The 27886-nt window shown below is 46.5% G+C and overlaps 2 protein-coding genes across 10 annotated transcripts in view; both read right to left on the reverse strand.

Annotated features, from left to right (window-relative positions):
- fbxw9 (F-box and WD repeat domain containing 9) overlaps window positions 1–14524 on the reverse strand; it is a 29102-nt gene extending 14578 nt beyond the window's left edge. For 2 of the 7 annotated variants that reach the window (XM_043695083.1, XM_043695076.1), the window contains exons 1-7: window positions 12091–12236; window positions 9986–10469; window positions 9655–9794; window positions 7709–7837; window positions 7227–7339; window positions 4788–4879; window positions 455–603 (exon numbers count right to left, since the gene is read on the reverse strand). In XM_043695083.1, the coding sequence (XP_043551018.1) occupies window positions 455–603; window positions 4788–4879; window positions 7227–7339; window positions 7709–7837; window positions 9655–9794; window positions 9986–10433 (1071 nt within the window). In that variant the 5' untranslated portion in view covers window positions 10434–10469; window positions 12091–12236. Of the gene's footprint in view, window positions 1–454; window positions 604–4787; window positions 4880–7226; window positions 7340–7708; window positions 7838–9654; window positions 9795–9985; window positions 10470–11130; window positions 11617–12086; window positions 12260–14382 lie in introns of those variants that run through there. The other 5 variants (XM_043695082.1, XM_043695078.1, XM_043695081.1 and 2 more) reach the window with 5 other exon arrangements.
- Window positions 14525–18665: 4141 nt separating this feature from the next.
- LOC122552327 (transportin-2) overlaps window positions 18666–27886 on the reverse strand; it is a 31263-nt gene continuing 22042 nt past the window's right edge. For all 3 annotated transcript variants that reach the window (XM_043695075.1, XM_043695074.1, XM_043695073.1), the window contains exons 15-24: window positions 26431–26538; window positions 25763–25921; window positions 24955–25042; window positions 24317–24415; window positions 23258–23353; window positions 22501–22576; window positions 22175–22274; window positions 21459–21533; window positions 20382–20514; window positions 18666–19976 (exon numbers count right to left, since the gene is read on the reverse strand). In XM_043695075.1, coding sequence (XP_043551010.1) covers window positions 20407–20514; window positions 21459–21533; window positions 22175–22274; window positions 22501–22576; window positions 23258–23353; window positions 24317–24415; window positions 24955–25042; window positions 25763–25921; window positions 26431–26538 — 909 coding nt within the window. In that variant the 3' untranslated portion in view covers window positions 18666–19976; window positions 20382–20406. The remainder of the gene's footprint in view (window positions 19977–20381; window positions 20515–21458; window positions 21534–22174; window positions 22275–22500; window positions 22577–23257; window positions 23354–24316; window positions 24416–24954; window positions 25043–25762; window positions 25922–26430; window positions 26539–27886) is intronic.

Genomic DNA, 27886 nt, shown 5'->3' on the forward strand with positions numbered 1-27886 from the left:
GAGAGTGAGAGACTTAGAGAGTGAGAGAGAGAGAGTGAGAGAGTGAGAGAGAGTGAGAGAGAGAGAGTGAGAGAGTGAGAGACACACACACACACACACACAGACACATACACAGAGAGAGAGAGACAGAGAGAGAGAGAGACATAGAGAGAGAAGGCAAGAGAGAGAGACAGACAGACAGACAAACACAGAGAAAGATACAGAGAGTAAGAGAGAGAGATCTTTTGACCTGGAAGCAGTTACAGAGTTGAGGGGTGCATTGATGTGAATGGAGGTCATACAAGCATTTGCAAACCTGTGACAGTTTTTATATCACAGCTTTCCTCAGGAAAGTGTGCTCAGGTACGGGTGGTATTTTGACCAGGAGAGGGGAAGAACGTTGTTACTGTGATGAAACTCTGTGGGACAGGGTTAGTATCGTGACAGTGATTAAACTCTGTCTGGATGGAGGTACCTGAAGCTTTTGGAGAATGTGATTTGTTCGTCGATCAACCACGACTAATGTCCGATCCTCACTGCCTGAAAGGACAAAGTGGTCATTGGCAGCGAGACACAGCACAGCGCTGGAGTGGAGCTTCCAACTGGACAACATTGGGTAACCAGCTGCAAAACACAGGAACAAAGAACATTACAGCACAGGAACAAGCCCTTTGGCCCTCCAAACCTGCACTGATCCATATCCTTTATCTAAACCTGTTGTCTATTTTCTAAGGGTCTGTATCCCTCTGCCCCCTGCCCATTCATGTATCTGCCTCGATGCATCTTAAATGACACTATCGTTCCTGCCTCTACCACCTCCATTGGTAAAGCATTCCAGGCACCCACCACCCTCTGCGTAAAGTACTTTCCACACATATCTCCCCTAAATGTTATCCCCTCTCACTTTGAACTCCTGACCCCGAGTAATTGAGTCCCCCACTCTGGGAAAAAGCTTCTTGCTATCCACCCTGTCTATACCTCTCATGATTCCATCGACCTCAATCAGGTCTCCCCTCAACCTCCGTCTTTCTAATGAAAATAAACTTAATCTACTCAACCTCTCTTCATCGCTAGCACCTTCCATACCAGGCAACATCCTGGTGAACCACCTCTGCACCCTCTCCAAAGCATCCACACCCTTTTGGTAATGTGGCGACCAGAACTGTATGCTGTATTCCAAATGTGGCCAAACCAAAGTCCTGTACACCTGTAACATGACCTGCCAACTCTTGTACTCAATACCCCATCCGATGACGGAAAGCATGCCATATGCTTTCTTGACCACTCCACTGACCTGCGTCACCACCTTCAGGGGACAACGGACCTGAACACCCAGATCTCTCTGCACATCAACTTTCCCCAGGACTTTTCCATTTACTGCATAGTTTGCTCTCGAATTGCATCACATTTGCCCGAATTGAACTCCATTTGCCATTTCTCCGCCCAACTCTCCAATCTATCCATATTCTGCTGCATTCTCTGACAGTCCCCTTCACTATCTGCTACTCCACCAATCTTAGTGTCATCTGCAGACTTGCTAATCAGACCAACTATACCTTCCTCCAGATCATTTATGTATATCACAAACGACAGTTTGATCCCAGCACAGATCCCTGTTGGACACCACTGGTCACAGGTCTCCATTTTGAGAAACACCCTTCCACTACTACTCTCTGTCTCTTGTTGCCCAGTCAATTCTCTATCCATCTAGCTAGTACACCCTGGACCCCATATGACCTCACTTTCTCCATCAGCCTACCATAGGGAACCTTTTCACATGCCTTACTAAAGTCCACATATATGACATCTACATCCCTTCCTTCAACCAACGTTGTCACTTCCTCAAAGAATTCTATTAAGTTGGTAAGACATGACCTTCCCCACATAAACCCATGTTACTTATCACTGATAAGCCCATTTTCTTCCAAATGAGTATACATCCTATCCCTCAGTATCCTCTCCAGTAGCTTCCCCACCACTGACGTCAGGCTTACTGGTCTATAATTACCTAAATTATTCCTGTTACCCTTCTCAAACAAGGGGACAACATTAGCAATTCTCCAGTCCTCTGGGACCTCACTTGTGTTCAAGGAAGCTGCAAAGATATCTGTTAAGGCCCCAGCTATTTCCTCTCTCACTTCCTTCAATAACCTGGGATAAATCCCATCCAGACCTGGGGACTTGTCCACCTTAATGCCTTTTAGAATACCCAACACTTCCTCCCTCCTTATGCTGACTTGACCTACAGTAATCAAACATCTATCCCTCACCTCAACATCCATCATGTCCCTCTCCTTGGTGAATACCGATGCAAAGTACTTGTTAAGAATCTCACCCATTTTCTATGACTCCAGGCATATTTTTCCTCTTTTGTCCTTGAGTGGGCCAACCCTTTCTCTAGTTACCCTCTTGCTCCTTATATATGAATAAAAGGCTTTGGGGTTTTCCTTAACCCTGTTTGCTAAAGATATCTCATGCCTCTTTTTAGCCCTCTTAATTTCTCATTTCAGATTGTTCCTACATTCCTGATATTCTCCCAAAGCTTCACCTTCAGTCACCGAGACCTTCTGTATACTCCCTTCTTCCTCTTAGCTAGTCTCTCAATTTCACCTGCCATCCATGGTTCCATAATCTTGCCATTTCTATCCTTCATTCTCACAGGGCCATGTCTCTCCTGCACTCTAAGCAACCTCTCTTTAAAAGCTTATCAAATCTGGACTTACCGTCAAACTGTTGCTCCCAATCCACATTCCCCAGCTCCTGCCAAATTTTGCTATAGTTGGCCTTCCCCAAATTTAGCACACTTTCTTTAGGACCACCCTCGCCTTTGTCAATGAGTATTCTAAAACTTATGCAAGTGTGATCACTATTACCAAAATAATCCCCTACTGAAACTTCAACCACCAGGCCAGGCTCATTCCCCAATCCCAGGTCCAGGGTGGCCCCTTCCCCTGAACTATTCCCATACTGCTCTAGAAAACCCTCCTGCTGCTCCTCACAAATTCTGCTCCATCCGGAACTCTAACACAAAGTGAATCCCAGTCAATGTTGGGAAAATTAAAATCTCCCATCACCACCACCCTGCTGCTCTGACATCTTTCCATATTTATACCTCTATCTCACGCTCGCTGCTGGGACGCCTGTAGTACAGCCCCAACATTATTACCACATTCGATTTCTAAGCTCTGCCCAAATTGCCTCACTGCACGAGTCCTCCACAGCTGTGATATCCTCTCTGACCAGTCCTCCACCTCTTTTACGTCGCTCTCTATCCTGTCTGAAGCATCGATATCCTGGGATATTTAGTTGCCAATCATGCCCTTCCCTCAACCAAGTCTCAGTAATAGCAATAATATCATACTCACAGGTACTAATCCAAGCCCCAAATCCATCTGCCTTACCTGCTACACTTCTTGCATTAAAACAAATGCACCTCAGACCACCTGTCCCTTTGCGTTCATCATCATTGTTAAGAAAGCATATGGTGTTTTGGTTTTCATTAACAGGGGGATTCAGTTTAAGAGCCGCGAGGTTTTGCTATAGCTCTACAAGTCCCTGGTGAGACCACACTTGGAATATTGCATCTAGTTCTGGTCACTCTACTATAGGAAAGATACAGAGGTTTTGGAGAGGGTGCAAAGAAGGTTTCCCAGGATGCTGCCTGGACTGGAGGGTTTGCCGTATGAAGAAAGGTTGAATAAGTTCGGACTTTTCTCTCTGGAGAGGAGGAGGAAGAGAGGAGGAGGAAGAGAGGAGACCTTATTGAGGTGTACAAGATAATGAGAGGAATAGATAGAGTCAATAGCCAGAGATCTTTCCCCAGGGCAGGATGATTGGTACGAGGAGTCATAGTTTTAAGATATTAGGAGGAAGGTATAGAGGAGAGTTGTGAATGCATGCAATGTGTTGCCAGCGGTGGTGGTGGAAGCAGAGTCATTAGGGACATTTAAGCGACTGCTGGACATGCACATGGACAGCAGTGAATTGAGGGGTGTGTAGGTTAAGTGATTATATTCTACATTAGGATTAAACCTCAGCACAACATCGTGGGCCTAAGGGCCTGTTCTGTGTTGTACTTTACTATGTTCTAGGTTATACCTGCTCCCAGCCTCCTCTTCCCCTTAGTCACACAGACTTCATTATCTAGTTCCTTACAGGCTTTAGTTAGTACCTCCTCCCTGTCCACTAACCACCTCATTTGGTTCCCATCCCCCTGCTACATTAGTTTAAACCCTTCCCAATTACAATAGCAAAAACATCCCCAAGGACATTGATTCCAGTCCAGCCCAGGTGTAGACCATCCAATCTGTAATAGTCCCACCTCCCCCAGAACCTGTCCCAATGTCCCAAAACTCTGAACCCCTCCCTCCTGCACCATCTCTCAGGAGGTAAACAGTCAAGAGGTGGAATTAAACAACACAGGAACCAACCTCAATCCACACTGTTCACAATGAATATGAGACTCCCTCTCTCTCGCTCTGAGGCAGAGCCAAGGAGGGAAAGTCACTGCACAGAGTCTGTGGGAGATGAAAAGGTCAAAGCTCTATCAGTGGGAATGGAACAGCAAGAGAAAGTGATTGGACTCAACATCATTCCCTCCCCCGAGGTACAGCTCCCCCCTCTCCTGGTGGATGTGACTCTCCCCAGGGTAAAGCTCCCCCCTCTCCTGGTGGATCTGACTCTCCCCAGGGTATAGCTCCCTCTCTCCTGATCCCTGTTCTATGATGATCAGGCCCCCACTGTTCACACTTGGCCTGAATCTGAAGATCCCCATATCAAACAGAACGTGCTCGAGTCGGTGGTCTCACCTCGTGGGTCATACAAGGTGACAGTCTTGTCATATGTTCCAGTAACCAGTACATCAGGCCGGTAAACCAGACAAAGCACAGCTGCCTTCCCCCTGTGGGAATAAAACTTCAGTCAATCACTGTACTGCTCCCGCTGTAACTGGGCAGCACTGTCCACCTCCTCCCCACGTACCAAGGACACCCCCCCACTCTCCTCCTCCCCCACCCCATATTGAGAGCAGCCCAGACTCAGTCACCCCTCTGCCCCCTCCCTGCAGATCCACAGTGTCAGACTGGAGGGCACCACAACTGGCATTTCCAATGCAGCCTCCGTAGAGGCACCGTGCAGCAAAGGGAGGGGGCCCTCAGGACGGTGGGGTTTCTCAGACCCCCATTCCACAGGTGCTGAGGGCACACAATAACCACCCCTGAGAGTCGGCAAAGATATCTGACATTTGGAAAGGATAAGCAGAAAAGGAACAGGAGGTGGGGCAGCTCAGATAGACAAAAATGAAACCAGAACAGCAACAAGAAATAATTTTGGTTTGGAGAATTGAAATGTCGAATCAATTGGGTGGAGATGGGAAATATCAGAGGAAGTAGACACTAGTCAGAAGCAGCTTGTAGCCCCAACTCCCCAACAGTGGCTCCACTCCACAACAGTTCAAACAGGAGACGCGCTCAGAATACATTCGGGAGTTTCTTAGAATAACACATTTGGGAACCAACCCAAGAATGGGATCATTTTTGTACTCAACAATTTGTAATGCTGCAAGATTAATTAACAATTTCGTAGGAAGAGTGATCATAACTTAATAAATTACACATTTACTTTCTGGGTGAGAAATCTGAGTCTAAAACGAGTGCTTTAAACTTAATTAAAAACTTTGTAAAGGTGTGAAGTTGGAGTTTGTTAAAGTGGACTGGGGAAATAGGTTACAGGTTAAGACAGTAGAGAAGCAGTGACAGACACTGAAGGAGATATGTCATAGCTCAACAAAAACATATTCTATTCAGAAGGAAAACCTCAATGAGGAGTGTGAACCATCCATGGTTGACTAAGGAAGCTGGCATCATGTCAGGCTTACAGAATACAGATACATGATGCAGAAATGAGTGTTTGGCAGAGGATTGGTAAAATTTTATAAAACAGCAAAGGATGGGTAAAAGAATAATAAAGAGGGAGAAATTGGAATATGAGAAATAATAAGCAGTATATAAAGAGACAGTAAAACATTCTCCAGTACTCAAACGGTATTGGTTTATTTTGGCTTTCCCAACACATTAAGTAACTTTGAAAGGTTACTGAGAGAGATAAGGGCTCGTGGTGTCAGTGGTGGTTTATTAACATGGTTGAGAATTGATAAACTGACAGGAAACCAAGGGCTCGGTTAAAGGAATAACTGGTAAACTGTAACCAGGGGAGTGCTGCTGTGCCTTAACTATACACAATCTGTATTAATGACCTGCAGGTAAGGTCATAGAACACGGTCACTGTTGGTTAGTGATTCAAGTCAGACAGGAAAGCAAGTTGTGAGGCAGAACCAAAGTCTGTAAAGAGACACGGCCCGGTTGAGTGAGTGACAGGAGGTGTGTAACATGAGAATTTAGGAGGTTGTCCACTTTGGCAGGAAGAAGAGAAAAGCAGTATATTATTTAACTGGAGAGGGGTTGCAGAACTCTGAGCTACGGGGGAGCTGGGAGCCTGGGACAACAAGTCATTAAGACGGCACATCGAAGTTTGGCCTTTATCACAGAAAGGATGGAAATGTAAAAGGCACATGACAGCAGCTTTAGGCCTTTTGAGCCCACCCCATCAGACAACTGATGGGCCGAATAGCCTACTCCTTCTCTGACCTGAACTCAGGGAACAACCTGCTCACCAACTGAGCGGGCCCAGTTTACTTCCAGCTGCCTTTGCAGGGCGACAAGAATCATCACAAGAACACCTTCAGTTCGCGGGAGCAAATTACTGCAGCTGCTGGAATCTGTACCGACATCACAGCGTAGCATCCATGGAGAGACAGCAAGCTAACATTTCACAGCTCTGACAAACAGTCATCTAGACTCGAAACAGGAGCTTGCTCGCTCTCCACACTTTCTGCCTGACCGGCTGTGATCTCCAGTATTTGTTGTTTTCATCACTTTCAGTTCTCCCTACTGGGTTGTGACAGAGGGGTCAGGGATGGAGACACGGTCAGCTTCCTGGTCAGACTGTGTTGATGCAGCAACTGTAAACCTGACTGACAGCACAGCTTCAGCCTCTCCCCCTTCAATGGAGGATGCTGGAGCGGTGCCCAGTGGGATCCTCAGCTGCCCTCGGGGAACAGCACGAAGGACAAGTCCCGTCAGGGCCATACAGCATCACCAGAGGGTGTCTGGGTCAATCCTCACACAATCCGCACCCCACCCCCTCCTGAAACTCATCACTGGGGCAAATGACTGAGGCACAGACGTTACCTGATCTCTCGCACTCCTGCCCCCTCTGAAGCCATGTCCCAGAGCTTGACGCTACTGTCCCAGGATCCAGAGCAGAGTATGTGGTCCTGTGCTGCAAGAGCCCAAACCCAACCCTGTAACAAGAGCAGAGGATCACACTGGTCAAGAACAGGCAGAGAACTTCACAACAGAATCTAGAACACACCTTTCCAGAGCATCCTTCATGACCTCCAAATGTCCCAAAGTGCTCAACAGCAGAAAGTGGTGCCCTGAAGTGTAGTCAAGGTTTGCACAGCAAGATCCCATTAACCAGAAGACATGCTTGGGAAATAGTTATGGGGCAGGACCGAGATGTCCCAATCGAGGTGACAGACATCACCTGTCTAATGCCTAGCAGCAACAGCAGCTTTTCTCTCACTAGCTGCAGGCCTGCTGTTCAGACGATGAACTAGCCCTGTGCCACCACCACCCTCAGCAGCTCACCCCGACACTGCTCTCCTCACCCTGTGTGTCCCCCGTGGTTGGTCTCCGAGAGTTTTCACCAGCACCTTTTCCCCATCCTGTCCTAAACGTCGCAGGTCCCAGATATTCACATTCCGATCCCTGGATCCAGAAACACACAGCGAAGCATTCTGTACGACAGGAAGTAACAAAACGGTTACAATCTCAGCCATCAGCAGTTAGTCTGCCCCGGGACGGCAAGGATTGGTACAGGCACCTTTATCATTTGTCATATACATAAATATTAAGTAGGTTTGGTAGAGTGGTTAATAGTGAAGAAGATGGTTGTAGGTTACAGGAAGATACAGATGGGTTGGTCAGATGGACAGACCAATGACAGATAATATTTAACCTGATAACTACGAGGTGATACGCTTTGGAAGAAGAAACAAGATGAGGGAGTATTTGATGAATAAGGACACTGGGTAACTTAGAGGAGCAGAGGGATCTCAGGGTAATTATTCATAGATCCCTGAAGTCAGCAGAGCACATGAACAGGAGGGTTAAGGCGGCATATGGGACACTTGCTTTCATTTAGTCGTGGCGGAGAGTACTAAGAACAAGGATGTAATGCTGGAGTTGTACAGAGTGTTGGTCAGGCCACAGCTCAGTTAGTGTGTGTGTTTCTGGTCACCTCACTATAGGAAGGATGTGCTAGCATTAGAAGGGCTACAGGCAGACAGACAGGCAACCGGGGGGGGGGCACAGGGACAGGGACAGACAGCAGCCCGGGAGGCACAGGGACAGACAGACAGCCAGCCCGGGAGGCACAGGGACAGACGGACAGACAGCAGCCCGGGAGGCACAGGGACAGACAGACAGACAGCCCGGGAGGCACAGGGACAGACAGACAGACAGCAGCCCGGGAGGCACAGGGACAAACAGACAGACCGATGCCGAGGCAAAGGGACAGACAGACCGGGAGGCAAAGGGACAGACAGACAGACAGCCCGGGAGGCACAGGGACAGACAGACAGCCCGGGAGACACAGGGACAGACAGACAGACAGCAGCCCGGGAGGCACAGGGACAGACAGACAGACAGCCCGGGAGGCACAGGGACAGACAGACAGATAGCCCGGGAGGCACAGGGACAGACAGACAGACAGCCCAGGAGGCACAGGGACAGACAGACAGACAGCAGCCCGGGAGACACAGGGACAGACAGACAAACCGCTCGAGAGGCACATGGACAGACAGACAGACAGCCCGGGAGGCACAGGGACAGACAGACAGACAGCAGCCCGGGAGGCACAGGAACAGACAGACAGACAGCCCGGGAGGCACAGGGACAGACAGACAGACAGCCCGGGAGGCACAGGGACAGACAGGCAGCAGCCCGGGAGGCACAGGGACAGACAGACAGACCGCTGGCGAGGCACAGGGACAGACAGACAGACAGACCGGGAGGCACAGGGACAGACAGACAGACAGCCCGGGAGGCACAGGGACAGACAGACAGCCCGGGAGACACAGGGACAGACAGACAGACAGACAGACAGCAGCCCGGGAGGCACAGGGACAGACAGACAGGCAGGCACAGGGACAGACAGACAGGGAGGCACAGGGACAGGCAGACAGACAGCAGCCCGGGAGGCACAGGGACAGACAGCCAGCCCGGGAGGCACAGGGACAGATAGATAGACAGCCAGCCCGGGAGGCACAGGGACAGACAGCCAGCCCAGGAGGCACAGGGACCGACAGACAGACGGACCGACCGTGAGGCACGGGGGCAGACAGACAGACGGACTGACTGGGAGGCACGCGGGCAGACAGACAGACAGACCGAACGGGAGGCACGGGGGCAGACAGACAGACAGACCATGAGTCACGGGGCAGACAGACAGATGGGGAGGCACAGGGCGGGCAGACTGACACAAAGACCCTGCCCTGTGGACCCTGCAGTACTAATACAGTAGATTTGTCGGGATCACTTGCTACCAATTTACCTGAATCAACAAGACGGTGTCGACTGAGGCAAAATGTCCATCATTCAATGAGAAATGTTGAACCTTTGGATTACTAGTGGACCAAAGAGACAGATGCTCCTCAAGCTCAATACAAGCTGATGGCCAATCAAATTCCTTTCCTTTTAAAACAGAAACAGAATTAGAAAGAGACAGGTCTGACCAGAATCCAAACCACAGATCCAGCCTAAAACTCAACCACCCATTCACCCACTCTCTAACCGCAACACACATCTTGCCCTCATCCCCACCCAATCCCCCACAACAGTCGTGTCTCAGACAGGGACAGACCCAGACAGACAGAGACACAAACCTTCCAATACTGGGTAGCTCATCCCCAAGATCTTCTGGGCCCGGATTCTCCAAGTCACCTCATCAGTCAGGACGTACTGGAACGCTCGACAAACCAACGGCAACACTCCGAGCACAAACCTGGCATCCAGGTAGGAGCAGATCTCCAGCACCAGCTCCCAGGGGAGGGACAACAGACCTGACTGATCAGTGTCCCCAGCCAGCACCTGGCTGGAACGCAGTTTCACGTTCAAGTCTGATGCACTTGATTTGCTGATGCGAGTCTGGGTCTCGCTGCTTGGCTCTGGGGGACAGCTTTGGGGTCTGGGGCCAGACATTTCAGGGTTCCACACCCGGTCCACATACTCCTGGGCCTGGAGTTCCAGCTCATCCTCCTGTTCTAGGTCAGACTCACCCTCCAGGGTATGATGGGGCTGGGTGCTCAGTCTATCATGAGACTCACTCGTCATAATTTCTTCACTGCTCCAGTCTCAGTGGAACACAAGCTACAAAAACAAACCGAACATTAATTCACTCGGTGAATCCTGGAAAGAAGCCACAGGTTAAAGTAACTCAGGCTGTAGAAAGAATCTTTCCGCTTTCTGGGGAATCTGCAAATAGGGAACACAGTGTCAAAATAATTTAACAGGAACTCAGCAACAAGGAATTCCTTTTCTCAGAGGATGGATAGTCTTTGGAAATTTCAACCAACACGCAGCCGAGCCTTTTCCATTCAACTGGAATGGAAACAGGTTTATGATTGTCAAAGAAGTCAATGGTTATGAGGGAGTAGGCGGGAGAATGGAGCGGAGGCCAGTGATGACCATATTGATTGATGGAGCAGGCATGGGGGGTTTAATTGGTTCTTCCTGACTCCTCAGTGTGCGGTGTTATGGGAAATTGTTGAAACACTTGTTCACAAGTCATGTCATGGCACACTACATTTCATCAGCTTGACAAATCACAGCATGACAGCTTATCCTGGACGCTGAGAATTACCTGTCCTGCACAAAGTGAGGATATTTTCTAAGATCCAGACTCAGGTACCTAGATTAAAAGCATTTTACCCACATTTTAAAAAGCAAATAGATATTTTGCTGCTTCATTGCATGCAAGATTGTGTGCGAATCAATGCACAAAACATATTTAATGGAACATCCTACAAACCCATTGATGGGAGGAGAACGGGCAAGTCTTCACTTTTTAGACATCAGTTTCTTCTCTGCTCTCAGGGGAGAGATGTTTGATATTACGAATAAGTAAAGGTAGAATTAATTCAGAGTATGTGAATGGGTGGCTCAGCAACACACATTTAAACTAAATGATAAAATAATGAGAAACAACATGGAGAAAATAACAATCGACATAGTAGTGGGTTGTGATCCTGAACACACTGCCTAAAGGGGCTGTGAAAGCAGACACCATCAGAACTTTCAAAAAGGAACCAGATAAATGCAGAAAGGGAAAAATTTGTACGGCCTGGGGAAGAGAAACTGGACTCATTTCAGAATCAAAACAGGACAGTGACCTCTCCATGTCAGAAGCTACTTGCAGAGAAACTCAGTCCAATATAAATTAATTAGGGTGGCACAGTGGTTAGCACTGCTGCCTCGCAGCGCCAGAGACCCGGGTTCAATTCCCGCCTCAGGTGACTGACTGTGTGGAGTTTGCTCATTCTCCCCGTGTCTGCGTGGGTTTCCTCCGGGTGCTCCAGTTTCCTCCCACAGTCCAAAGATGTGCAGATCAGGTGAATTGGCCATGCTAAATTGCCCTTAGTGTTAGGTGAAGGAGTAAATGTAGGGGTATGGGGTGGGTTGCGCTTCAGCGGGTCGGTGTGAACTTGTTGGGCCGAAGGGCCTGTTTCCACACTGTAATCTAATCTAATCTAATCTAACCCTCTCCAGTGACTGTCAGATCCCTACATCAGGAACACACTGCACCCCCTCCCATACCCCGACACTCAAGAATCTCCCCCCGCTCTTGGGAATCCCCACCGCCTCCTCCCCACTGCCCCTGCCCCTGGGAATCCCCTCTCCCCCCCCCCCAGGAACATTCCTCTGAGGACATCACTTTCCTGAAGCCATCCCCCGATCCCGATCCCGATCCCGATCCCGATCCCACACCTACTCTCTCTCCTTCCCCACCCTCAGGTTGCGGCCTGTGCTGTTAGGCCGGGCCTGCCGTGCGGCTGAGGCCGGGGATTTTCCGCTACCTCAGCTTCCGCATCCCCTCCGCCTACCGGCGGCGCAGTCAATATACGTCACTGATCCAGGTCACATGACAACAGGAGCGCAAGATTATGACGTCATATCAGTGACGCCATGGCGGAGCGCCGCAGCACTTGATTGGAGGATCGACACACTGGGCGTGGCGTCACGGCACGTCACTCGCCTGCTGACTGGAGTACAGGCATTCAGCGGGTGGATCGCCAGACCCACTGCGTGATTGGCGGAGCGGCCCTCACTGGGCGGGGCACTAGACCTCCCGCCGGACTGGTGCAGAGGACCGCAGTAGGCGTGGCACCAGACCACCCGCCTGATTGGCGGAGCGGCCCTCACTGGGCGGGGCCGAGTTGAGGATTTGCGGCTGTAGGGCCGTCAGTGCGCGGTTTGGGATTGCAGGGCGGGACACGGGGTGAGCTGCAGTCCCGGTCAGCACCGTCGCTGTACTGTCGTGTATCAAAGCCTATGCTCCCTCACGTCCCCAGTAACAACTCAGGCCAAAGGAGCTGAGGCCCAGGCCTTTCCATTGTAGCCAGTGACGCTGTGAACTAGCCCCTATGCCAGTGTATAGGTCATGGAAAAAATACACTCAGCCCCTTGCAGCTTGATCTAAACTGTGAACTTTATAATAATACTTAGCACTTTATGTGAAAGCCTCTACTATTTAAACACGGGTTGTTGGTTGTCTACCTTTGCACTATTGCTAACTTTATAAAGCAAACCTCACGTCATGCAGCATTGAGGAACAACCACTCTCTCCAGTCACAGCAGCTGATCATTTAAGGTGCCAGCTCTTGGTTTACTTTGCTAATCTTATTGGAAATGCTATGTCACACATCCTAAAACATAGCAAAATCACAGACACGGCCAGCTGTGGTCTATACCCTGCAACACACAAGGTGCCTGAACTCAGTTACATTGTGAGACAAAAGAACGGCAGATATTGGAAACCAAGCAGCATCACGCGATATATCCCTTCTTCAGATCTCGGGGGGTGGGTATAAGGCGAGCTGCAGATAAAGGGAGTGGGGCAGGGTGGCGAGATTCAGATAAAGTTAAAAATCACACACCAGGTTATAGTCCAACAGGTTTAATTGGAAGCACTAGCTTTCGGAGCGACGCTCCTTCATCAGGTGATTGTCAGGTGAAGGAGCGTCGCTCCGAAAGCTAGTGCTTCCAATTAAACCTGTTGGACTATAACCTGGTGTTGTGTGATTTTTAACTTTGTACACCGGCATCTCCGAATCGAATTTGGTGAAGACAGACGGTACGACCTGGTTGGTTAATAGGAGGAATGACTCCGGTTGGTGGCTGAGAGGAATGGTAGGGAGGGAGAGGAGGGTTACTTAAAATTGGAAAACTCAATGCTGTAAAATTCCGAGCCACTCCAACCATTACAAAAACCTCATTTAACATTAAAGTTTCTCTCAACCAGTGTACTTTAATCACTCACTTGTGCACTATAAGCAGTACCTATTACAGAAGGTCCTGCACTCTGGAAAAAGCAATGGTATGGGATAAGGGAACTGCATAGCTACGGTGCAGGGTTAATAGTTTGTATCCAAATGACGAATCTTTAGCCTCAAAATGACTGCACTCTTGTTTAGTGTTGGGTGCAAGAGGAAATGGTCAGCAATCAGCTGCCTAGCATCTTAACATTCTTTTGCAGCCCAGTCCGTCTCTGCTGCAAATTTAGTAGCAAGCTAGGTTTATTCAAAATATCGTTTCATTTACATGACAGATGTTTTGCAATAAATTGTATCTTTGATCCTGTCCCACAGCTACGTGATGAAGGAGCAGTGCTCCGAAAGCTACTATTCCAAATAAACCTGTTGGACTATAACCTGATTTTTAAACTTTATTCACCCCAGTCAAACATCAACACCTCCACAACGCTGCAGGACTGAACAATCAAGTATACAGAAAGCCTAGACCCCGTCTCCACTACAAAACCAAGACTTAAATCACAACCCCAGGCACTTAACTTCGATAGCAAAAAAAAACAGAAGTGTCAAACAATTTAACTGCATACACAATTTCCTGCACAGAACACTGATTTCTATTACAGACCAACCCACTGTATGCTAAGCATCTCTCAGAGCGTATCAGTTTCAGTTAAACTATGTTCACTCCCACCCTTCATTACCGAAAGCATAAGATCATTCAGAATGCTATTCCAGTTTGACTCAGCACTTACTGTATTCAAAGCGAGAAGGCTGTGCTGCCAGCTCTTTAGCATCTCATCTGAAAGACAACTTAATGTGAAACTACATCCATCTGGCCCAGTGGGATACAGGCAGTTACTGGTCCACTAAAGCCATTTGAAGCAACAGCAGCAATTCAGCATGATATTGGGTGTTGTTTTGAAACAAAAAAGTGAAGTTGCTCATTTACCCATATCACTGGCTATGACTGCTTCCATTACCCAATATTAGGAGTGTCTTCCCACATCAATGTCGTTCCACGATTTAGATACAGCATCACTGCAGTAACAGCAATAGGTCTACAAAATCGACAGGGTGGGTAATCGGAGACTTCTTCCACAGACGGCAAGGTTAACTCCAAGAGGACCCAGGTGAGAGAAGGAAAATTTGGGGAGAATTGCAGGGAACATTTTTCAGAGGGTGGTGGGTGCCTGGAATGCACTGCCAGGTGGAGCTGGTAGAAGCAGGCTCATTCGCGATGTTTAACGTATACCTTGATAGACACATGAACGGGAGGTGAATAGAGGGATAGAGACTGCACATGGTAATAAGCAGCGGATCAAAATAAGGATAAGGAATCCGTGCAGGCGTGGTGAGCTCCTGTGCTGTATTGCATATTCCAAGGCTGGATGGTTTGTAAGTTAGAGGGGAACTTGCACGTGACGGTACTTCCATGAATCTGCTGTAGAAGTTGTGGGTTTGGAAGGTCGTATCGAGGGAGCAAATGGAGTGGAAAGATTCAGAAGTTTTCAGCCTGGTAACTAGGAATCTGCAGCTGTTGCTTTCACACACATCACAGCAGATTGAAATCAAGCACTTGAGGATAGAATGTAGGTTTAATAATGATGAACACCAATACCAATTGGCTATAACAGCACATGACATAGAGGTGGTCAGAGTTAACACAATTCCGCATTCTGCTTCCCAATGTTTTCAAATTAATTAGACCTGCTTCCAGCTCCTGAGCTATTCCTCAGATGAAAAACAGAAATTGCTGGAAATACTCAAGTCAGGCAGTGTCTGTGGACAGAGAGAAAGAGTTAATGTTTCAAGTTAATGACCTTTATAGGCTTCAGCTTGCCAGTACGAAACATGACCTTCCAGGTACAAACTAGAGTCGCTCCTTATTTGTGCTCAGACCAAATCTTGGAGAGGCCACAGTAAGATCATTAATTTCCATAATACAAGAACAACAAGACTGATACAAACTGCAGTCGTGACAAAACAAATCTTAGTCCTTAAAAAAAATACATAAAAATCAAAAAATCTTAGTTAAGGAAAGGTGCAAGCAGCTGGCATTACAACAAACATGCTGCACCTTTACAATGCAACACTGCTGCAAAAGGGCAGGAAAGGGACAGGTCAGAGTTGAAAGTTCAGCAAGAGAATCGGAGAAATTCATGACGGAACCAGACATCCCTTAGCACCCACTGTCCCCACCCCTTGGCTGCATACCTCATTCAGTTAAGTCACCCATTAGTGTACAGACTTTCCCTCTTAAAATGACATCTTTGCATTACTGCCCACACACAGGCTGGACAGGGGCTGCTGTGTTCAGGTCAGGTCAGATTTCTCTCTGGTTTCTCCCTCTCCCTGGGCAGAAAAGGAATTAAACGTGGAATGACCTCCATTTCGGTGCTGTAACAAAATGGCAATTGCACGCTCCCAGGATCAGACCGACTGCTTTAATAAAGGAGTGGGGTGTTTAAACAGATTGTTCTTGGATTTTCCACTCAAATCCAGACTGCTGATGGTGACAGGAACACAAACAGGGAATGGCAAAAGGCATGCTAGGCAACTGCAGCCTGTTCGAGAATATCCCTTTACTGAAACCAACGTCCAGTTTAAAAGACAGCCCTGCTCAATCCCTACTCATTTTGTAAACACAACACCACAAAATAAACATGGTTAGTTTTCTCAGTCTGGCAAAATGACAACCTCAATTTACAACGGACAGAAAATAAACAATTGTAAGTCACTATAAAAAGGGTTACTAAAACCAGTGTCAGGGCACTCCATCTCCAGCAGGACTTGTGATCCTCAAATGAGGAATATTCCTGAGCTGCAGAAGACCATGACAATCGGGTCGCCATTACACAGCCAGTCAGGTCAATACAAACTCTCCACTCAGTGGCAGGGCCCCATTTGGGAAGTGTACAGAAACTCCAGACCTCACTTATCAGCTTATCTCCAGCCCACCACCCCCAGTTACAGATACAACTAGATTTGCTGCTGTAACTAGGACCACAGACAGGAGGCCTAGAATTCAAATTCACAAAATGTGCTTCAAATGATTTATTGAAAAAAAAAACTGGAATTGTTACAAGTAAACACAGGAGTCCCATGGAAAGCTGCCATTCCTCAGTTAGCTTCCACCAACAGGGAGAGTCAGACAGATAGATATATCTTTAACCCTGCTACAAAACATCTGCAGCAGCAACATTCAGCAGAAAAATCTGAAAGGATCTTTCAGACAATAAGTTTGATAAATGTTTTCAATTCTTCCCCTTTTCAATAGAAATGATAGAGTGCATAGAAACCTGTGATTCCATTAAAACAACGCAGCCGGATTGGTCTCTTGTAATGTTTCTTTGCTTCCCGCCCCATCTCACCTCCCCCCTCTGTTATAAACAGGTTACATCTTGATTACACCAGCATGACATAAATACAATGCTGTTTATTTCTACGAATGATATTTAGGAAGATACACTGTATTGCGCATGCAACATTCACAGCCCACAAATAGCTAATCAGACAGCCCCAATTCACAGCCAGATAAATCCAATCATTTGGGTCCAGTGGACAGGCAGAGGAACATTATTAACAGATTTACCCATCTCTCATGCTCATTCTCACTTGTGCTGTTGCTGAGGCCACAGCTATCAATTAAACAAATATTAATAAATTAACAGACACAGAATCGACTGGCAGGAAGATCAAGCCCAGAATTAAATCAGAATAAAAGCAAAATACTGCTGATTCTGAAACTCTGAAATAAAAACCATGTAGCACTGGAGAAACTCAGGCTTGATGACTCTCTTTCTCCACCCACAGATGCGAACATTAAGTCCAATAGGTCTTCTACTTGTGCCTTTGAAGAGTCACAACTCCAATTGGACTTCAAATGTTAACTCTCTCTCTCTCTCTCTACAGATGATTCCAAACTGCTGAATTGCTCCAGGACTATGTAGCTAGTACTGAATTCATCATGGTTGATTGGAGCCACAAGGATACTTCCCCACTTGAAGATTTTGGGTCACAGAGAGATCAGGGGAATCAGCTTAATCATTTTTCCCGCAGGGTATTCCATACTAAATCACTGCCTGAAAAATCCCAGTCACCCCCTGGTGCTGCCTGTTCCTCTAGCTTTATGGCCACAGTGCACTCTTCCTTCAGGGTCGTTCTAGGGTTTGTTCTGACAGCCAGCTACAAATGTACCAGACACGGGTCCAAACACTTACACACCTGTGCGGTAAGAATCTATACTTGTAGGAAGTTCAAACACTGACATCAACCAATTATAACGAGTAGAGATTCTTCAAGTTTAGAACAATGAAAAGGAACATTTAAGGGCAGATGGGCAACAGAGAACTTTGTCAGCATGGTGCAGTGAGGATAGAGGCTGGATGGTAAACATGAGAGTTGCCAATAGCATAGGATGAGGATCAAACCTCATGCTATTACCAGACCCTTCTCCACCCTGAAGGGTCAACACCATCTGTAACCTCCCCCAACATTCATGCACCATGAATATGGTCCACACAGCTCATGTGCCCTAAATCTGACATACACATCTCAAACACCCCACTGGAAGAGCAAGGACTCACACGATCATCTGAGAAGCCACAGGAATGACAGACAGAACATTTCAACCTGAAAAGGAACTACATTTTTCCCACCCAAACCCAGGCTACTGCCCCCAGACGATTGACAGAGCTCCACTGCATATGGGGAGGTTTTCCCAGTCAAGGACAGGGTTTGGGTGAAGGCTCTTTCATTGAGCACCACAGACTTAGAGACAAGACTGGGAGACTGTAGGCCTCCCAACTGACCAATGGTGACCAACATTTGGGGGGGGGGGGGGGGGAGGAGAAGCCAAGTTCAAAGACCTGTGGAGAGTCAGGAAGCAAAATAACTTTCAGGATATTGCTCCAGGATTTACACAGGTGCAGTTGAATTTCCACACATCATCCCTCCAGCTGGTTCTCAGGTTGTGTCTAGCCTACCTTCAGACAACAAATTCTGCCTTAGGGAAAGTTGCCACAGGAGCATTAAAACCACAGAAAGCTATTTATTTTTATTTTGAGAGAAAGAAAGTGACAGGCAGGCACATCTACAAGTGTGTTCGACATCAACTTTTGCTTAAGATTGGAAATAAATTACATAAAACGTCCAAGAGGAAGGGCTCAATCTGGCAACATGAAATGCCAGCCAACCAAATTAAATATCCCCTTGCCAGCCTTCAAACAAGAGCATTCAGTCCCCCGCAGTTCCCACCAGCTAATTCACACTGGTGCTTTACCTGCCTATCCCAATACAGGAACAACTGACTCGACTGACTTAGGATAAGGTCAACACTCCAGCATCTGATGACACGCGCTGGTCAAGTTGTTCTGTTACATGGAGCTAACTAAACATCTTAAAAAAAGGCCACAGAAGCAACTAAGTCTTTTTATAAAAAGTTTGCGTTTTTTTCTCTTTGAACACTTGCCATTTAGTTTACACATTTGCATTAAGGACATGGAGACGGGAGGATGCAGCAGCACATTATCACAAAACAAACCCAACAGTTCATAGTTCACCAGGGCATTGCCACAGAATGACAGTACAGACTTGCTTCATTACAGTATCAAGGTTACAGGCTTTCAGACCGGCCTCTCCTGTCCACTTCCGGCCTCGAGGGGAGCGCAGGGCTGAGTGTCTCTCCACATTATGACTCATTGGAAATGGTAGTGAAGCCTTGATCTACACACACATTACGACTTATTATGTTCTAATCAGAGATCACTAGACTATTATAGCTCACCTCCATGCAGTCTGATTTTAAACAGTGACTCTCTTGGATGACTGCTGGGGTATCTATGCGACAATACAAAGCTTGGTACACTCTCTAGTTTTAATGTGTTAAAAAAGATTTGTTTTCCTTTTAATTTTAAAAACATCTACTCTTAAACCACAGCACAAGCATCAGACTTGCAACTTTCCAAATTTAGATGTGGACAAGGCCGCTTGAATCTAGCTGATTGTTAATCTCGTGGAATTCTTCACTAAGCTTGCCTATGTTTAATGTTTTTTCCCTAAAATCCCCACACTTTGACCCCTCCCGAGTTGTCCAACTGAGAGATTTGACCCTCGAGAACTTTGGAATGTCCGTGTGTAGTGGAAGATTCTCTTCAGAGAGAAGGCGTGCAAGATCCCTCCGCTAATTAATCCAGTTTGCTCTGGTTTAGAGGCTCTATCCCCCCAGTATTTTCAGAGAAAGGGAGCTTGTTTTTGTCCCACCAACTCCACCCTAACCCCCCAGTGACAGGGCAGTGCAACTCCAAGATGTGGATGATTTCCCATTAGCCCGCCCAGCGACAGAAACCTGAAAAGAAAGAGAGAGAGAGAGAGAGAGACACAGAGAATTTAGTATCAATCCAGTGTATAAACTAGCCAACAAATAACATTAAAATAATCACAATGACCCCAAACAATTATCAAATCAGTTTGTAACTGCCACAGTTACACTCCTAAATGCCTTCAAACAGATCAGAGCCAGGCACAGAGATTTCTTTCAGCACTGGGGTAAAAACAAGAAGGAGTGGGAAAACAAAACAATCTTCCTAACCCTCTTTCTGTTTCACATCTCTATCCAAAAAAAAAAATAACCTCACTCAGGCCACAGGAATCAAACACCAGGGGTTGGCTGAGGGAGATACTACATATTGGAAAGGGGATGGATCAGTAATGTCTAGCCCTAACCGATGCCATCTGATCGCAAAAGGCCCACCTGACATGGTATCCATTAATCTCAGCTATACGCCATAGAATGCAGACAGCCTGTCCTTCAGAAGTGGTGGGAACTGCTCTGAAAATTGCTGCCAGTTCTCCTCACCAACCTGCTCCTTGAAGCCATGTAGGATCTGCAAGACAACACAGTACCTGGTTAGAAAGCAGTGAATAGTAGGTCTCTCTAAAAGCTTGGCATTTGCAACATGCTTTCTGGGTGGGAAAACAAGTATCATCGAAATACCACCTGCTAAAGTTAAAAAGGTGAAGTAAATGAATTATCCAGGTTAACACATGGCAGGGTTCCTGATTCAATGGTAAGCCTGCTCGATGCAAGCTGCATTAGCCAGGGCTCTGGGAGGTGGAGATTGGGTTGGATGGTGGCAGGTTCCTAGTGCACCTGCACTAGACAACAAACCATTTATCCATTTATCAGCTGCCACAACAGCTTGAATTAGCACAGCCTTACTGCAATAAAGCATCTGGTGCATTACCAACAGAATTAAAATGGAGCCAAAGAGTCACTCAGTAGTAGCTAGACAGAACTGAAGATCAAGACAACTAGGCAAGTTCATCTCTAATTTAATGGAATTACTAAGGCAGTGAACAGCAAGATGAAATGGTTAGGATTCCAGTCATTCAATGAAATGTGGTCAAAGTATGCCAGGGAGATGGGAGGTGTACTTCAGGAACATGCGATTCAGGAAATGCTGGAAACTGGTAATATACACACATTTCTCACTTGGATGAGCTTGAGTATGCCTCAGAGATGCTAATATCCAGTCTTAAACAACACCATACCAAAGGGGGCAAGGCACATTACCATAGAGAGAGAGGTTAAGTCCTCAGTCTAGACCATAGAGCAACTATGGACACAGCTCGCTTTGCTCTTTATTCACTAGCATAAAGAGCAAAGGGAGCTGTGTTCTTTATGCTCTGCATCCCACAGAACAGCAACACATGGTCGCAGCATCATTCATCCAGACAGACTGCTAGCTGGGAACTAAGTGACAGCAGGCCACAAGGGTTTTGGTTTGGGTGGTGCAGAGAGGACATTGTCCACCGAATGAACACCCACCTTGTAAAACATGTCACGTAGGTCATCCTTCGGGTTCACCCATGAAGCAACAGCATCGCAGAAGAAAATGAAATCCTGTAAGAAACGAAATAGTCAGTTTTAATTAGCTTGCAAACTACTTTCCCCATAAATGCAATAAACATACTTTCCTGGATGAGTGCAGCTGCAACACGACAAAGAAGCTTCATATCTTCCATAACAAAAGCAGCACCACACCCACTTTCAACAATATTCACTGTCCTTACCAACGACAGCATGTATTACTGCTGCTGCGTCTACAAAATGCACTTCAGTAGCTAATCAAGAGTTTCCCAACAGCACCTTCTAAACCCATAGCCACTACCATCCAGAAGGACGTGGGCAGCAGATCATGGGAATACTAGCTGCTACTTCCCCAAAGTCAAACCATCCTAATTTGAAACTATAATCACTGTTCCCTAGCAAAATTCTGGAACTCTCTCCCTAACCATGGGGCTGTAACTACAAATGGATTGCAGTGGTTCAAGGGAGGCAGCTCACCATCACCTTCTGAAGTCACATTAGCAATGGATGGGTAACAAATGCTGACTTAAAACAGTGACACCCAACAACCCATACCAGAGGAGAACATACGAAAACACCCACTGGTCTGATAGATAATCAATCTGCCTGACATTAGTTAACTCAGTGACCCAGGATAGACTCTCAAACAGACAATGTAAAGAAGATTTCCTTACCTGCACCACACCCCCTGGATTCACTCCAATCATCATACAGATCCCACGGAAGGCAGAGTCCTTCTCTTCATTATCACGGATATTTCTCAGAGATGTGCACCTGGGAATTACAAAGCCACAATGGCAGTTAAATGCAGCAAAATCCAAATCTGCACTAGACTTATGACTCATCAGGATGTGGGTTTCAGGAATGACTGGCTCTGAAAAAGCTTGTAAGAAGCAGAACAGCAGCCCACACACAGCGACAGAGCTCACTCCTTCCATCCACACTGTAAACACTGAATGGTTCCAAGTGTAGATGGAAGGAAAAGGAAATGAATACTCACCATGGTCTGATAAACTGCTGTAACATAGGTGCAACTTCCTGGGGACACACATATCCCAAACGGCCAATAGTAATAGCTGTGGGGAGGAGAGGTAGAAAGATGAAAAAAAATCAAAACAAAAATCAATGGGATCACTGCTGATAAGAGCTACCCCCAAAGCCAACACGCTCAGAATAGAAAAGTTCAACATTCCTTAGTTCAGGATTCAAATGTCTGCGTTTTCTAGTCATCACAGCAGTGTTGTACAACAACACAGTAAACCATTCCAAAAGGTTCAATACTGAGTGAACCAACCAAATGGCAGAATAATTTCGGACAGACTGTGATGCAGTGGCATAAACATATTTTCAGTAAGTTACCTATAAATGAGAATCCCATAATGGGATTTATAAGTCACATGCCTGCCCCAAAACCATAAACCTCACAGGCCTGTGTACTTGCCAAGAGTTTTAGGAGACATAACAGATTTTGGCTGCTTCAGAATGCCCTCAATATTGCTGTTTAGTCAGAGACCAGAATTAAACATCTGTCATGAGGTGAAGTACAGATATTGAATATCTACAGCATCCAGTGGTAATACACTGCATGGAGCTGAGGTTATTTTCCAACTTGTCCTGCATTTCCTTTTACATCCAGCTCTTAGAGTTGGCAACTGTGTTGGGCAGGCCTAAATCAGAACAATGGTTTTTTGAAATCAGGTGGTCACATGTGACTCCAAACAAGGACAGCACAGAGTGCACTTCTTTTGCTATCTTACCAGTGTTCTCGAGTAGAGTCTTGGGAGTGTTTGGTCTGTTGATTATTTCCACTAAGTTATTCAGAACCAGTGATACATACGGCTGCATCTCAGCACCTGTCAGGGCAGATCAATATTTATTTTCTACTTCCATATCATTCCAGTAATTTCCCCACACAGCAAGACACTTCACATGAATACTACCAAATACATCATCTTCACCACTTCCAAACCCAAAACAAACTACCTCAAACTGCTGCAGACCGTGGGTACAAGGACCTCAGTGTTGACAGAAAGGAAATTCCCAGTATTTTGTGTACGTTCTATGTGGCTCTCTGTTACCATTATGCAACGGGAGAAAAAGAGAATATGAAAGTGGTGAAGAGGGTGCCTGTGAAGCAGACTGCTTTGTTCTGGATGGTGTCAAGCTTCTGCTGTGTTCTTAGAGCTGCACTCACCCAGGAACTGGGAGGGTACTCCATTACACTCCTGACATGTGCCTTGTAGATGGTGGTCAGCAAGTGAGCTACTCTCATGGCTCCAAATTGCTCTTGGAAACACTATTTATATGGTTGGTCCCGTTCCGTTACTGGTTACATCCTGGTAATTGCCAGAATATTCAAAGTGGAAATGAATTCTTATGAACTATAAAATTCATCTGAAGGTTACCATTGTTCTCAAAACAGTATGCTAGGAAAACTCAGTAGGTAGCAACAATTAGAAAAACAAAGCAACTTTCTAAAAGATCCTCAATAAATCTATTTTCAATTGCTGCTATTTCTCTCCCACAATAATGTTCAAACAAGCAGCTGGGGACCTCTGGGATGAGATTCTCCCAACATCAAGAAACACCTCACCTCACTGGAACAATGAGTAACTTTCACATCTCCAATCTGGTTAGACACACTTAACCAACCTGATAAAACCGCTAGAGCAGGTGGAACTTGAACTCAAGCCCTCTAGCTCAGAGGTAGGGACACTACCACTGCACAAGTGTTCCTCAAATCAGATTATATTATAAAATAGATTCAACCAACACTCCAACCTCCACTCCACGCTCTATGAAAAACAAGAACTTACCCATCTGCATGCAAATCTCCCCAATCGCCCAGGTGGCATTATTGCACACAGAAATAAACTCCGGGTTCAAGTTGGTTCCCAAGATTGGCATGAACTCAGCTAAAACAGAGAAGGAAGTAGTCAGGGACCCAAATTACACAGATTCACATCATTCCACCAACAGGGTAATGTTTCAGACTTGACCCTACTTTCTAAAGTTGCATTACCTTCCCCAGGACAGGGGTCATCCTGAATCTGGGTTGGAGGCTCTAGCTTCGAAGAGGACAGTGTCTGTTTTAAATAGCTCATTGGTATCTCTAAACCACTCCGGAACCAAAAGCAAAGGAAACTATGGGGCAGCTGCCAGCCAGAAACTGCACAGCCACCATTCAGACAGGGATGGCAACATTCATCGCAGACAAAGCACAGCAAGAGAAAATGAAACAAACTGTAGAACAGACAGCACCAATAATCAAACCACAGCTCAGCAATGTGTAATCATTCATTTCCACAGCATCAAAAATGACCTCCACTCAGGAGTTCCCCCAACTTTCACCCACCTGACAGTTACAGGAGGGAAGCACCTAACAAACTAGTAAGAAACCAGCTCTGTACAAGAGGTCAGACACCCCCTGGGTATCCAATAGCACAAAACTTACCTATACACTGTTTGACATGCTGGAAACAAGCTTTGGTAAGATCCCCCAGAAGCGCAAACGAACTCTGCCGAACCTCAGGCATTGTATCCTACAGGGAGGGATATAATTATCAAAAGATCACACCACTATACAGTCAACATTATCCTCTGCCTCACTCAATAAGCCCAGCTTCCCATACAATAAGGGGCTCCTTCCACTGCCCATCAAGTTAACCAGATCACAGGTATACAGTCCACAGGAAACATGGGGCTGCAGTTCAGGAATGACTCTTCTGGTTTCAGCAGCAAGGCCAGGATCAGATTACCCAGTGATTTAGTCACCCCAGTGTTGGTTCACAGACCCAAGAGTGACATGCTCACTGACAAACAGTGGCGGCACACATTGCCAGAGGTCAACTATTCAAGCACCAATTGATCACAAAATCAGCCCCATAACAAGGGGAGTGCTGCCTTTAAGAGAAGAGGCTAAATCAAGACCCTTTCCGTCCTATCAGATAGTTGTAAGAAGATCACAGGTCAATGGAACGGATGAAATCTCCTGACATCTGGGAGGCAACATACCCCTCAACACTGCTCAAACAAGACACAGTCAAAGCATGTATTGATGGTATCACTTCAAGCTCATCCATACCACAATAGCCCTGCTACATTCTCATGCACACAGGTAAGAATGGATTTAAAAAGGGGGTTACAGCAATATATTCAGGAGAACGGATTTGTTCAGCAATGCTTTCTATTCACACTAGCGATTCTTCACAATTGATCATCTTGGTGTTGGTGTAATTTCCTCACGTTCCCTTTTCAATCACCTGCATACACTGGAACAGAAGAGTCATGATATTGCTTCGAGCCACCAGCTGCTCCACATGACCACCTAAACCCTCTGCCAAGCCACTCAGCAAGTCCAGGGCCACAATCATGAAGTCCTTGTCCGGAGCCTCGTACTGGTCTGGTTGTGTGTTGTACATCTGGAAACACCCAGGTTAAAAAAGCTAAATCAGTGGAATGCATGAAGTCTACAATGATATAACACAGTTAGGCAGTCTTGTAATTTACCTAACAGCATATATGGTTGGCATACATAACAATTACTGTTCCTACATAAAACCAGTATATTATAGAACAGGGACAGGCAGGTGTCAGCATTTGACATTCCCACACAAGGTTACTATCAGAGCCAACCTCCCAATGCCCCCCATTTATAGTAAGCAAAGGAGTTAATCTATTACATCACTAAAGGAGAGAGATGTGCGTTTCTGGTCCCACTCAATCAGCCCACTTGCCAAAAGCTCAATACCAACACACTATTTTCTGCCCTATAACCACCCCACATCTAAACATCTCGATCAAAACCCAAAGTCTGGAGGAGAAGACCAAGGAGTTTGATCCCAGGTCATTCAAATTCACCCAAAATTCCCACCAAACTTCACAAGAGTGCATTTCCCCCAATTCAAACTCCAGTTAGAAAGAAGCTTACCATGGCCTGGGCAAGTGTCTTCTGCACAAGTGTTACACAGCGTTGATAGACAGGCTCACAGTATGGGAGGAAGCCACTCTGCAGTGCAGTGGCTACCGATGAGAGGCACTAAGGAAGAAGGAATAATGAATAACAACACCACAAAGGACATACAGCATATCAGGAGCAATAGTAAGGTCAGCAAGGAAACTATAACACCACGAGCATCAAACAGACAGGCTGCATTGGGACCACAGGCTGTAATCAGACATTACAAGGACACATGGGAGCCTCAACTCACAGCAGAGACCATCAGAGTAATCGGAAACATTGACAAACAGCTGCTAGTGAACTCCTCCTGCCCAAATGGAGTGCTCTCACCTTCTGGAGAGAGAACTCTGCAAGACAATGCTAAGGGCACCAGTGGAGAGTGTGGTGGGATTCCATAAAGCTCTCAGAGGTGGTTCTGGACAGAAATAAGCAGTAACCCCAGTTACTGCCCATATCCAAGCCCACAGATACCTCAGTGCAGAGATCAGCACAGACCCAGGCTTAACAAGCACTTTCCTGGCCAGTAGGGTTCAGTAACCAACATTGCTAGCATTTCAAACCTTCGTGCACAGCAATGACATTTATTCGGGAGCACATACAGCACGAACATTTAAACCAAGTAGACAGTGAGTGTCCATGGGAAATCTGCAGTCGGACCCAGATTATCCAACCAGAATCCATAACTTTACAAAACCAGAGGAAGAAACATCCAATAAAGATGAATTTTAAAGGTTAGGGAGCAAGCGCAGAAGATAGGAAATAGGTGGAGAGCTCCTTCAAAGGAGAGGATCAAAAGGCCAGTTTCCTTCTGTGCAGTAACCTTGTGTTCTATGAACTGAAACACAATGGTTTAGTAGATGCAGGTATGCAAACTGAATAAAACCACTGCTCTTCCACATAGAAACCACTTTAGAATTCCCATAGTGTGGAAACAGGCCCTTCAGCCCAACAAGTCCACACTGAGCTGCCGAATAGTAACCCACCCAGACCCATTCCCCTACCCTATTTACTCTACATTTATCCTGACTAACGCACCTAATCTACACATCCCTGAACACTATGGACAATTTAGCTTGGCCAATTCACCTAACCTGCACATCTCTGGATTGCGGGAGGAAACCACAGCACCTGCAGGAAACCCACGCAGACACGGGGGAGAATGTGCAAACTACACACAGACAGTCACCGGAGGCTGGAATTGAACCCAGGTCTCTGGCACTGTGAGGCATTGCTAACCACTGAGCCACCATGCCACCCTTCTCTGACAAAGAATTCCACATCTTCACTGTGGGAGAAGAAATTTCTCATCTCAGTCCTAACTGGCGTACCCAATCAATGCAAACATACTCCCTGCATTTCCTCTTAAGAATTTTATAGATTTTTAGATAATCCCCATTCACTCTTGTAAACCCCAGAGAACATAGCC

Source organism: Chiloscyllium plagiosum, chromosome 8, assembly GCF_004010195.1.
Source record: "Chiloscyllium plagiosum isolate BGI_BamShark_2017 chromosome 8, ASM401019v2, whole genome shotgun sequence".
NCBI lineage: Eukaryota > Metazoa > Chordata > Chondrichthyes > Orectolobiformes > Hemiscylliidae > Chiloscyllium > Chiloscyllium plagiosum.